The following is a 12,482-nucleotide window of genomic DNA, read 5'->3' as shown; positions in this document are numbered from 1 at the left end:
GAGTACACAAATGTTGTCCTGGAGCAAGCGGCTAGGGGCCACCAAGGACCTCTACCCTCCTCATCTACATCACCCCCCACCTGCCTTTCTGTTCTCTCCCTGGACGTCCTGCCTCTATGTGAAGGGAATCTTGGCACCAGCATCTCTCAAAGCTTGTGTCTCAATTGCAGCATTCCAGAGGGGGCTGCCTTCCTGCTGGACCCAGTTCCAGAGTCCTCAAGGAAGGAGTTGTGGCGACCCACTTTGTGACAACCACTGCCATTGTGGGGGAAGCCAGGGGAGGCTGACTCCCACAAAATGGCTGCTGGGGAGGCCAGGGGAGGTTGGTTTCTACAGGATCTGGAAGGCTGTGTGGGCAGAGCTGAACCCGGTTCCTCTGGCTCTGAGAAGCAGGGCTGTGAGAACGGCCTCCTTGGGAAGGGGCTCAAGGAAAGCACAAGTGCTATTTGGATCCCCAGAGCCAGGCTGGAGATAATTCCTGTGGAAAATCTGCTGAGTTGTCCTTGGACCTTCACACAGAGTTGGGTGTCTCTTGAACCCTTTTTTGTTTTTAGTTTTGGGGCCACACCTGGCGACACTTGGGGGTTATTACTGGCTCTGTGCTCAGAAATTTGTTCTTGGTAGGCTCTGGGGACCATATCGGATGCTGAGGATAGAGCTCGGGTCAGCCACTTGCAAGACAAATGCCCTGCCTGCTGTGCTATCCTTCTGGCCCGCTTGACCTTACTTAGAAAAAGTTCTCTAATTCCTAGGGGCCCTTGCTAGACTTCTGATGCCTATGAACTCCCCAGTATGTCACAGAAAGCAGATTTTTCTGCTCACACATATCTTCTGGGAAGATTCCTAAGTGGAACGTGGTGGTTGAATGAGGGACCCCAGGCATTAGGGGTGGGGGACAAGGAAATCATAGTGGCTAGCCTGGCTCCCTGCAGACCTGCCAGAGCCTGTGAGTGTACTCCTAAATCTCTTCCAGATCTGGATCCATTTCTACACAGCAGGGTGTGGATCCACCCAGCCACCCTCAGCGGGTGGGTGTTGACTTTTAGTTCAGTGACTCATGCAGCAGGTAGTAATAGTTGATCTGCAGTTAATCATGCATTTCCCCCACAGTGTTAGCACTGACTCTGTTCATCTCCGCATGTGTCTGTCACCTCGCTCAGCCCCTTTCAGGACAGGCACTTGCACTGGGTTTGTGTAGATTGATGGAGTCTTGCCATGCCTCATTGGGCATTCCTTCCACAGAAACTTCAGAAACTCAGCTCAAGTATTTCCCTCGGATAGAAATTGTATTGACTCTTTAGTACAAGAGGTAAAAGTGTTTGCACCTATGGGGTGCATGGCCAAGCTCAGCTCCCTCCCCAGTGCAGCATGATCCCCTGAGCACTGCTGGAAATGAACAGAGCTGGTCATAGAGTTGGGTGTGGGACTCCTCTCCTAGGCTGCCTCTAAAATATAAGAACTGGGGATATTAGGGTCCACCTGGGCTCCAAGGCTCAAAGGGTCCTGGAGATTCTCCCTGTCACCTGCATTTCACTGAAATGCTTCACTTTTCATAGGCCCTTGTATTCCTCAAGAAGGTGGCTCAGAGTGCAAGTGGTAGGGTGTTTGCCTTGCACATACTAACCTAGGACTGACCGCAGTTCGATCCCCCGGTGTTCCATATGGTCCCCCAATCCAGGAGCGATTTCTGAGTGCATAGCCAGGAGTAACTTCTGAGCGTCACTTAGTGTGGCTCAAAAATTAAAAAAAAAAAAAAAAAAAAGTAAATAAATAGGGGTTGGAGGGATAGCATGGAGGTAGGGCTGTTTGCCTTGCATGCAGAAGGACGGTGGTTTGAACCCAGCATCCCATATGGTCTACTGATATTGCCAGGAGCGATTTCTGAGCATAGAGCCAGGAGTAACCCCTGAGTGCTGCCGGGTGTGATCTAAAATCCAAAAAATAGATAGATAGATAGATAGATAGATAGATAGATAGATAGATAGATAGATAGATAGATAGATAGATAGATAAAAGAAGAAGGTGGCTCAGGCGCCCCCAGGTTCTCCTGGATGACCCAGCAGCAAAAATTCCTTATCTGCCTATGCTCTCTTTCCAGAGGCCTATCTGCAGGTTTGGCTACATGTTCATGCCTTACTTCCCTTGGAGAAACGATTGTATTTACCATTTCTGCTAGGGCCATATTGAACTGGCCATGCCAGTGTCTACCGGGACCAATGTGTGAGTCCCTCCAGGACCATATGAAAGAGAGGAAAAGGCCAGGACCACCCCCCCATCCCCCCAAAGGGAATTTTGAGAAAATCAAGACAATTAACTGAGGTCAGCATTATAGTCTGTTAGATGAGAACTCAACAGAAATGATGGTGTAGATGATGCTCATATAAACTTGAGCATCACTTGATACCTACAGGGTGTGATGGCTTCTGGGGGTAGCAAGGCAGTGTCCTAGAAGTGTGAGACCCTGTTGGGAAACTCTACACAAGGATCTTCACTTTTTAAAAGAATTATTATTTTATTTAAACACCATAGTTTACAAAGTTGTTCATAACAGTTGGGTGTTGTGTTTTTTTTTTCACAGTGGCAAAATTGTTCATGATTGAATTTCAGTCACACAATGTACAACACCCTTCACCTGTGCATATTTCCCACCACCAGTGTCCCCAGTTTCCCTCCCACCCTCCCCCTGCTTGCCTCTGGGGCAGCATTTTTCTGGATTTTTGCTTTTAATTTGCTCCCAGTTGCCAGTGAAGTTCAGCTGCCTAGATAGCCGATGAACACAGAAAAGTGCCCGTTCTCAGTTCCTGGAGAGACAGGCTCGAAGAACCAACTTTGCAAACCTGCTCTGTGTTCTGTAAGCCTGGTAGGAGTTTGCACTTGAATTGGGAATTGGGGCATTTTTGACTTAATGAGCCATTCTGAGAGATTGCTCTTTGGTGGGCAGAGCAAAGAGATAAACACCATCGAGATGCTGACCGGCTTGAGGATGACAGCTGGACATACCAGGAGCCACAGACCAGTGGCAGGGGAAGGGTTTGCTGTCCTGCTGAATGTTGTCTTGAGTGGGCCTCTGAGCCATTTTTGCTAATACAGATACTTCTCACTTAACAACCAAGTTCCATTTCAAAGACTTGGTCGCTAAGTAAATTGGTCGTTAAGTGAGGAACTGCATGTACTATATACAGTAGTACAGTATATGCAGAGTACTTGACAATACAGTATTCTGAGTAAGTAAAATAACGAGAAAGATCAAACTAAAAACTTCCACTTGTTTTAATTTGCATAGATTGTGTAATTTACACACAGTACTGCAATGTATTACAGAACAAAAGTTATTAACGTAGGTACATTAAAGCACCAAAAACACAGTACTGTACTGTAGAGTGTACAAGGTGGAAAAAGGATATTGAAAATAAAATAACGATGAAGAGATGATCATAAGTGCAAGCGGTCGCTAAACAGGTAGGTCGTTAAGCGAGGAGTATCTGTAGTTTTCTCCTGCCATGCCCACCTGTCCCGTACCCTGAGCCTTCATGAATGCCTCCTGTCTTCCTTTCAGCCAGGCCTCACCTCCTGTCAAGGCCAACACTGGTTCCATCACTTCAGAGTCCTCTTAGCCACCACTTGGCACAGGTGCTGGGGAAGAGTGCCTTTGGCGAGGGCTGCAAGAGCTTGGGCACACTTGGTGCAGGTGCAGGTGCTGGCCTGCTGTGATCTCCCCAAGCCTGTGTCCTGAGCTGTGGGGACATTTGGGCCCTGCCCACAGGAGTTTCGGGGCACCCAGAGGGGCAAAGGCAGGAGAGAGGAGAGACCCAACGTTTTCTCCTGCTGGATATTAGAACTGTGTATCCTATAATGGATCATACCACAAACCCTTGAGGGTGGTAGTGACCTAGGCTGCAATTGGGGGTTACTTGCTTGAAGATCATATTATTATTATTATTATTATTATTATTTTATTTTATTTTTATTTTTGGGTCACACCCAGCAGCATTCAGAGATTACTCCTGGCAGGCTCGGGGGACCATATGGGATGCCGGGATTCGAACCACCATCCTTCTGCATCCAAGGCAAACGCCTTACCTCCATGCTATCTCTCTGGCCCCTAGAAGACCATGTTATTCTAAAAACATGGCTGAGTGGTTTATTTTTATTTATTTATTTTTTGGTTTTGTTTTATGGTTTTTTTTTTTTTGGTTTTGGTTTTGGTTTTTGGGTCACACCCAGCAGCGCTTAGGGGTTACTCCTGGCTCTATGCTCAGAAATTGCTCCTGGCAGTCTCGGGACCATATGGGATGCTGAGATTCGAACCACTATCCTTCTGCATGCAAGGCAAATGCCTTACCTCCATGCTGTCTCTTCTGAGTGGATTTTTTTTGGTTTGTTTTTTTTGTTGTTGTTGTTGTTGTTTGCTGTTTATGTTTGTATTAAGGTATTGTTGTAATAAGGTATTGACCTTATTAGTTTTTTTTGGGGGGAAAGGCCTGTGTCCCAAGAGGAAGGAACAGTTTTCATCCATGCGGTGCGTCCCTCTGTGCTGATTTATGGGCACAAGTGTGCCCTAAAACAGAGTGAAATAATAAAATTCCCAGTACTTCCTCACTGGAAGGAATTGGCTGCGACCTAGCCCAGATTCGATTATTTGAATCTGATGAATAGCAGCAATTTTCTGGCCTCAGGAGCTGTGGTGAGGCTGCTTCATTATTGATAAGGCCCCTTCGGGCCCAGCAGGAGGCTGCTTTCACTCCAGTACTGACCCAAGAGGAAGGGACTTGCATTTGGGGCAGTGAGGCATCCCACAGAGTGAAAGGTGGGGCTGTGGGGTCTGGAACCTGCCGGCTTCACGGCTTCAAGGGAGAAGAAACAACAGATCCTCCTTTACTCTGTGTGGCCAGAGTCGAAATCGGAATTGTGCTATGCCTGGCAGCTTTGTCGGGGGTGGGGTGGGGGGTAGGTGTGGTCAGGGGTGGTGGTGGTGGCTGTGCCACTTTAAACCAACCACCAAGTCTCACGAGATTTGCAAGATGGGGCCTCACCTGCAAGATGGGGCCACTATGGTCATCTGGCCTGTGAGGGAGGCCTTACAGACCTTCACATGAATTTTGCTCAGCACCTTTTCTTCCTCATCACTCTGTGTGCCCGGCAGAGACTCTGTCACATTAGGTGCACTCTAGGCTAGGAGTATGGCGCAGGCAAGGGTACAGATGGGGAGATGCTACCAGTAACCTACAGTGTGAAAAAGCCGGCTCCCCAAGTGGGGCATTGTAGGGTCAGGGCTAAGGTGGGGGACCACACTCGTGCTCTCTGAGCTTGTCTTAACTGAGGAGGGAACCAGCCTGCCTGTGGGAGCAGAGAACTCCAGGGCCCACCAAGGCTGTGATCAGAGAACCAGGGTGCAAGAGTGGAGACAGGATGGGGCCACTGGGTGTGTCCACAGGGACTGGGCAGAGTGTCTGTGGGGACAGCTGGGCTGTGGGGACAGGCAGGCGGCAGTGAGTACCCAGAAGTGGTGTGAGGGTTTCTAGCTTGGGTAACCAGGTGGGTGATGGTACCAGGAGCTGAGTAGAAAGGAGGAGGAAACATAATACCTGCGGTGACTTGGTGGCTGGGATGTGTGTGCCCGCCCACAGAGCTGCTGTCATCAGTGCAGGCAGAGTTGGCCTGGGGAACACTCGCCCACTCCCCTGACTCCTGCAGCTCCTCACTCACCAGCAGGGGGCTGAGGGCCCCCTTCTCCTGGGCAGATAGAATCCAGAACAGACTATTTTGTCATTTCACTTCTGGTCCCAGGAACTGGTATACAGAGAAAGTCGATTCTGCTATTTCTTCAGTCTCCCTCTTGCTCAACCCTGAAGTCCCTGGAAGCCTGGAAGAGGCTGTGAGGCCTTTGACCTAAGCTTGATTATGGCTCTGGGGCTCTCCTGCTGGGCCCCTAGATAAGGCGCTGCCCTTGCTCCATATGTGGGACTCAGTGAGACACCATATGGGGAGGAAATAGGCCCTGGATGTGTACCCAGCACCTGGCCCACTGTGAATACTAAATATTAGCAGTCCTGAGGCAGCTATGATCATTCACACTCTGGGAGATGCTTTCTCTTGTGTGTGTGTGTGTGTGTGTGTGTGTGTGTGTGTGTGTGTGTGTGTGTGTGTGTGTGGTGGGGGTATATCAGGGCTTAAGCCCAGGGCCTCACAGGGAAAGACATAATCTCTTTCTCTGGACATATCTCTAACCCACATATTGGATTTAAACTCTGCTTATGTTATCTGTGTTCAGACAAGGCACTTGCCTTGCATGCAGCTGACCCAGGTTCGATCCCAGCACTTCATATGGTCCCCAGAGCACCACTAGGGGTGATCCCTGAGTAGAGCTAGGAGTAATTCCTGAGCAGGGCTGGGTATGGTCCAAAAACCAGAAAAAATTTAAATAAAATCTGCTTGTATTATCTGTGCCTATGAAGAAAGTAAGGCTCAGTCATATGTGCTCTTTCCTTTTTTTTGGGGGGGGGCCACACCCAGCATTGCTCAGGGGTTACTCCTGGCTGTCTGCTCAGAAATAGCTCCTGGCTGGCATGGGGGACCATATGGGACACCGGGATTCGAACCAACCACCTTTGGTCCTGGATCGGCTGCTTGCAAGGCAAATGCAGCTGTGCTATCTCTCCGGGTCCATATGTGCTCTTTCCATGGTGATAAGCAAGTAAAACTTTCAGGATGGAAAGATTCCACATGCTCCTCCACCCCTCGACACCACTTGTAACTCCCAAAGCAGTGCTGGGGATAATACCTGTACAAAGCCAGAAGTTGTTACTGAGCAAGATGAGATGTGACCCAGAAACAAGCAAAAGAGACATTTCCATGGTTTTATGGTATCTTGCTGAAATCTTATTCATTCATTCATTCATTCAGCAATATTAAAGTCCCAGAGAACAAGCTGGTGAATGGGGGCAACCAGCCCATAAACTTGGAGGAAGTGATGGTGAGATCCTGATGGCATATTAGGCTTCTAAGGCAAGGTGGAAGAGGTATGTCCTGCTGGGCGCACCCCAGCTGAGAAGGAATGTGTTTGGGAGGTGCCAAACCTGGGGACAGTCCCCCTGGGTGGCTGTAATGCTTTTCAATAGAGGTGAGCTTTGAAGCCATCCCAGCACAGGTGGGAGGGTAGAACTCAGGAGAAGTGATGCCAGGAGAGTGGGAGGTGGGTTCACAGGGGCAGCTGGTCCTGGACCCTGATGCCAGAGAGAACAATCAACATGAGAGAGCAAACCTTCAGGACATGGCGACCTTCACAAGAGAGGCAGGACAGAGTGGGGACCTAACGCTGGGCTATGTCTGGAGGTAGAGAGGAGCTAGTCAGGGGCGAGGGTAGGGAGGCACTGGGGAGGATGAGATGCCAGAGAGTCTGGGCTGAGAAGCACTGGGGCGCCACTTTGTGCTACTCTCTCCTGGGGTCCCAGCTTAAACCTGGGCAGCTATAGGCCCAAACATCCGCCATCTGCCTGCCTAACCCAGCCTGCTTGTCCAAAGTGTCTGGGCTCCCACTGGCCTCATTGGGACCTCAGGGCACAGTAGTCAGTTCCCATGTCTCTGCACAACTGGCACAGCTGGTGCCTCTCATGTGCCATTTGACCTGTCTCCTCCTAATGAGCTAACTCTTTCCTTCATTTTCCTTGGCCAAGTTTTGTGAACGGTGCTGGCATAGGGGTCAGATGGAATGGGGGTTTTGGAACAATCTATGTCCTGGCCTGTCGTCAGCCCTGAGTGCAGGGACTGAGTGCCCATTTCATCGTTTCTGGTAGCAGTAGCCACAAGCTAGTGGGGGCATTGTGATCCAAAGGTGCAGTAGAATTCTGACAGTGCCTCAGCCATGGGACCACATCTTCAGTCCCCAGTCTTATGGGGACAGGGGAGAGTGAGCTGGAAATAGGGTGAGAATTCCTCATCTCAAGCAGTGTACCTTCCCTCTGAAAGCTTTCTTTGGCTTTTGTTCTCTTCTTGTAGCTGAAGGAGCTCCATGGTGGGGTAGAAGGAGTGATTGGAAGTTTGTAAGAAAAATCTAGGGAAGAGGGAGACAGATAGACAGACAGAGGAGAGTAGAGACGTGTGTGTATGTGTGTTTGTGTGTGTGTGTGTGTGTGTGTGTGTGTGTGTGTCTAGGGAAGAGGGAGACAGACAGAGGAGAGTAGAGACTGTGTGTGTGTGTGTGTGTGTGTGTGTGTGTGTGTGTGTATGTGTGTGTGTGTGTGTGTGTGTTGGGGGTGGATAGTGGGGTGGGAGGTAGTGAAGTCCATATGTGGGAGGATGAGGCCAGTGGCTATGTCGATGCTTCCTGGCTTTCTGGGCTTCCAGGGCCAGATGGATTTTATTCACATCCTGCCTGGACACTGTGCCCTGATTTGGCCCTTAAAGAAAGGAGGGGACATGACCCAGATTGCAACTCCTTACTTCTCTTGTGTGAGCCTCAGCATCTGGAACAAGCCAAGCCTGTCAGCCCACTGAAAATCAGGCTGGGTCTATAACTTTAGAAGCTTTTATTAAAAAAAAAATTCAAATAAGTAAAAACAAAAAGTAGTTCTTTTTTTTTTTTTTTTTTTTTTTTTTTTTGTTTTTTGGGCCACACCCGTTTGACGCTCAGGGGTTACTCCTGGCTATGTGCTCAGAAATCGCCCCTGGCTTGGGGGGACCATATGGGACGCCGGGGGATCGAACCGCGGTCCTTCCTTGGCTAGCGCTTGCAAGGCAGACACCTTACCTCCAGCGCCACCTACCCGGCCCCACAAAAAGTAGTTCTTATAAGTGCTGAGGCATTTGTACAGTATTTGCCTTGTATGCAGCCAACCTGGGTTTCATCTCTGCTAGGAGAAATCCCTGAGCATAGAGCCAAGAGTAAACCCTCAGTACCACTGGGTGTAGACCAACCACCCACCTTCCCTCCAAATAAAAGCAATAGCAGAAACAAAATTAAAACCAGACCTTACAGGGAACTCCAGGAGACTACCAGAGCTTCCTTGGTGCTGTGGGTGCCAGGTCCCAGTAGGGAGGAACCAGCCTTGGGGTGTCAGTGGCACACATCATCTAAGCAGGCCTCTCCTTTTTATCGCCATACAGGAGGGAGAACCGACTGAGTCCCGGAGCACCGAGGCCACCAGGAAGCCCAGGGCTGTGGCTCCTTCAGCCAGCAAGAGGCCTAAGAAGGAGACGAAGAAGAAGCGATAGAAGGGAAACCTGCAGCCCTGCTGGGCCTCTCTGGGGCCTCACAGTGTCCCATTCCCACTCGCTGTCCCAGCCTTGGTGCCCAGGATGTCCTCCTACCAGAGAGCTGGACAGTAAAAACAGTCCCCAACTAGCTAGACCATCACTTTCTCTGCCTTTGACTTCTGTGACCCGTCAGAGCTGGTGGTTGGAGGCTGCAGACCCTGTGAGCAGAGTCTGTCCTGGAGGCCTGTTCAGAAGAGGAATCGGCCCCCAAAGGACACTTCCTCTCTTACTCACCATGTCAAGCCCACCTTGCAGCTGGGCCAGTGTCTCCTGCTGACAGACACATCTGCCTTCCTTCCTCAGCTGCCTGCAATGGCCGGCGGAGCCTGGCCAGGCCTGTTTGTGGGACTTGTGACATCTCGGCCACAGTCGTGACAGGGGTCCCCCAAGTGTCACAGCCTTATTTGAGTGACGCATGGCTGGTGGTAGGCATTCAGCTGGGTGAAGGCCGGTGTCCTGGGCCCCATTCACGGAACCTCTGAGGTGGGGTGCCGGGCAATCTCACATCATCATCTCCACTTGCCATTGCCATCTGTCACCCCAAGTTTTCTCATTCTCTGACTTCTGAGACATACCAGGAAGTGACCATCAATAAAATGGGCTCATGCTGACCTCTTTGTGTTGACTCCTGCGTGTCACTGAGGGGAGCACTAGATTCCATAAAAGGGAGCTGGGGAGCTGTGGGTGCTACTCCTACAGACAAAGGGTGGAGCGTTTCTGCAGGCCCAGCCATCCTGGGCCTCGTGTCAGGAGGGCAGCTGGCTCTTCCTTACTGGAAACTCACTGTCCACAGAGGCCAGGTCCCACTCACACCAGGGCTCTCTTCACCTGAGGAACAGGCTTTGAGGCCTCTTAGTGGCCTGAGAAAAACCCACCCAGCAGGGCTCATGTGGCTAGGGGCTCCCTGGCCCAATCAAATGTCCTGAGTGAGCTGCCAACCAGAGGCGTGCTACACCCGTGGGGATGGGGTCACTCAGCTCACTTGGCATTTGCTACTTTCCCCACTGTGACAGCCACCAGAGGAACATAAAAGGGGAGATTGTGTTAGGGCCGGAGAGAGAGCGTGGAGGTATGGCATTTGCCTTGCATGCAGAAGGATGGCGGTTCGAATCCCAGCATCTCATATGGTACCCTGAGCTTGCCAGGAGTGATTTCTGAGTGTAGAGCCAGAAGTAGCCACTGAGCGCTGCTGGGTGTGATCCAAAAACCAGAAAAGGGGTGGGGGATGGGATTGTGCTGCCCCTTCAGAGATGGGAGACTGTAGGGAAGAAACCCAGGGCTTTGGCCTTCCTGAAACACTGACACACCTGTGGGGTGGTGGTGCTGGAGGGTCTTGCCAGGATTGCAGGGCTGTGCAAGTGGTATCTCAGGCTACAGACATCTTGGGACTGAGCATCTGCCTTGCAGAGGGCCAGGCTTGGCTGGGCATCTGTGGACAAGGGATCTTACCCAGAACTTCATGCAGAAATGTTTCCTGAGTATCTCAGGTGCCCAGAAGTCTGCCTGTGGGAAATTTGGACATGCAAAGAGGCTGGTGCTCAGGGCTAGATTGATAGTACAGTGGGGAGGGCGCTTGCCTTGTACCCGTCCAACCCAGGTTCAATCCCCAGCATCCCATATGGCTCTCTGAGCACAACCAGGAGTGATTCTGAATATCAGTGGTGAGATGTGGCTCCGGGAAAAAAATAAAAGATGCTAGTGCTTGGATGGGGCTTTAGTGGATACTGTTCCATCAGGCAGAGGGACACCCAGCTGTCTGGGGGAGTCACTTGACAGAAGGGAGGTGGCAAAACTGATTCTCAAAGACATAGAGTTGAGAGCAGAGGGAAGCTTCCTGGAGAATGAGGGCCAGACCAGCATTGTTCCAGCTTCCAGGGAGAGAAGGTGTGGCAGCATCGGTTGCTGGGCCAAGAACACCCCTATTTGGTGCGACTCCCTTAGTCTGTCTCCTGCAGAGGCTGTTGCCAAAGAACAGCCCTTAAGAGGACAAGATCTGGTTTTCCTTCACACCTGATTCCTACTGCCCAGATGAGCCCAGTCTCCTAGTTTGGCACCCCCTCCCACCAGACTATCACCTCAGATTCCAGGCTCCTATCTTTTCGTTTTGTTTTTGAGCCAAATGTAGTGGTACTCAGGCTTTACTCCTGGTTCTGACTCAGGGATCACTCTGGTGTGACCCAAAACAACAATAGGAAATTTCAGAGCCTAAAGAGAAGCTCTTGTTTTATATGCTGCCACCTGGATTTGATCCCTGACATTGTCTATGTTGGAGATCCCTGAGCACAGAGGCAGGAATAAGCCCTGAGTACCACTAGGGTGTGACCTGCCCCCAAATACTTAATAAGCACCAGTCTTAGGAAATGCAAATTAGAAATATAACTTGCTACCACTATGTACCCACCAGAATAGCTACAAGGGAAGAAATGGGCCCCACCAAAGTTTGGGGTGTTGGAGTTGAGGCTGGATCTTTAGACATGATACAATCATTTTCAAAGACTGGGGTTTTCATTTAAAAGGTTAACTTGGGGGCCAGAGAGAGAGAGAGTACAGTGGGTAGTGCACTTGCCTTGCATGTGGCTGACCTAGACCTGGATTTGATCACTGGCATCACCTGGTGATGCTCAGGGCTTACTTACTTATTCCTGACTCTGCTAAGAGATCACACCTGGTGGGCTCTGGGGACTATATAGGCAGGTGAAAAAATCTACCATTGAATCACCAAAGATTTAGTAAGAGACCATCCATATAGAGTGCTTAGGATCGAACCCAGGTTGGCCTCATGCAAGGCAAACTCCCTACTCACTGTACTATTGCTCTGGCCCCTATGACTAGGTTTTTCTCAAAAACAACAAGGACCCGGAGAGATAGCACAGCGGTGTTTGCCTTGCAAGCAGCCAATCCAGGACCTAAGGTGGTTGGGTCGAATCCCGGCGTCCCATATGGCCTCCGTGCCTGCCAGGAGCTATTTCTGAGCAGATAGCCAGGAGTAACCACTGAGCACAGCCGGGTGTGGTCCAAAAACAAGACAAAACAAAACAAAACTACAATAAAAAGTTAATGTGGTTTTGTGGCAGAGTGTCAACCTTTTTCATCTTGTTTTGGTTTGGGGCCACACCTGGTGAATTCAAGGCATACTCCTGGCTCTGCATTCAGGGATCACTCCTGGTGGTCTTAGAGGTTCATAATGGATTCAGGACTAAATTGGGTCAGCTGCATGCAAGGCAAATGCC

The 12,482-nt window shown here is 50.3% G+C and overlaps 1 protein-coding gene across 1 annotated transcript in view; it reads left to right on the top strand.

The window, feature by feature from the left end:
* Positions 1 to 9,552, top strand: part of MANBAL (mannosidase beta like) — a 36,405-nt gene extending 26,853 nt beyond the window's left edge. The window contains exon 3 of the mRNA XM_049779437.1: positions 9,103 to 9,552. Within this exon, the coding sequence (XP_049635394.1) occupies positions 9,103 to 9,210 (108 nt within the window). The 3' untranslated portion in view covers positions 9,211 to 9,552. The remainder of the gene's footprint in view (positions 1 to 9,102) is intronic.
* The last annotated feature ends 2,930 nt before the right edge of the window (positions 9,553 to 12,482 follow it).

Source organism: Suncus etruscus, chromosome 9 (genome assembly GCF_024139225.1).
Source record: "Suncus etruscus isolate mSunEtr1 chromosome 9, mSunEtr1.pri.cur, whole genome shotgun sequence".
In the NCBI taxonomy this organism is placed as follows: domain Eukaryota; kingdom Metazoa; phylum Chordata; class Mammalia; order Eulipotyphla; family Soricidae; genus Suncus; species Suncus etruscus.
The sequence above is the reverse complement of the archived record's forward strand: the minus strand, read 5'-3'. Positions and strand labels throughout refer to the sequence as shown.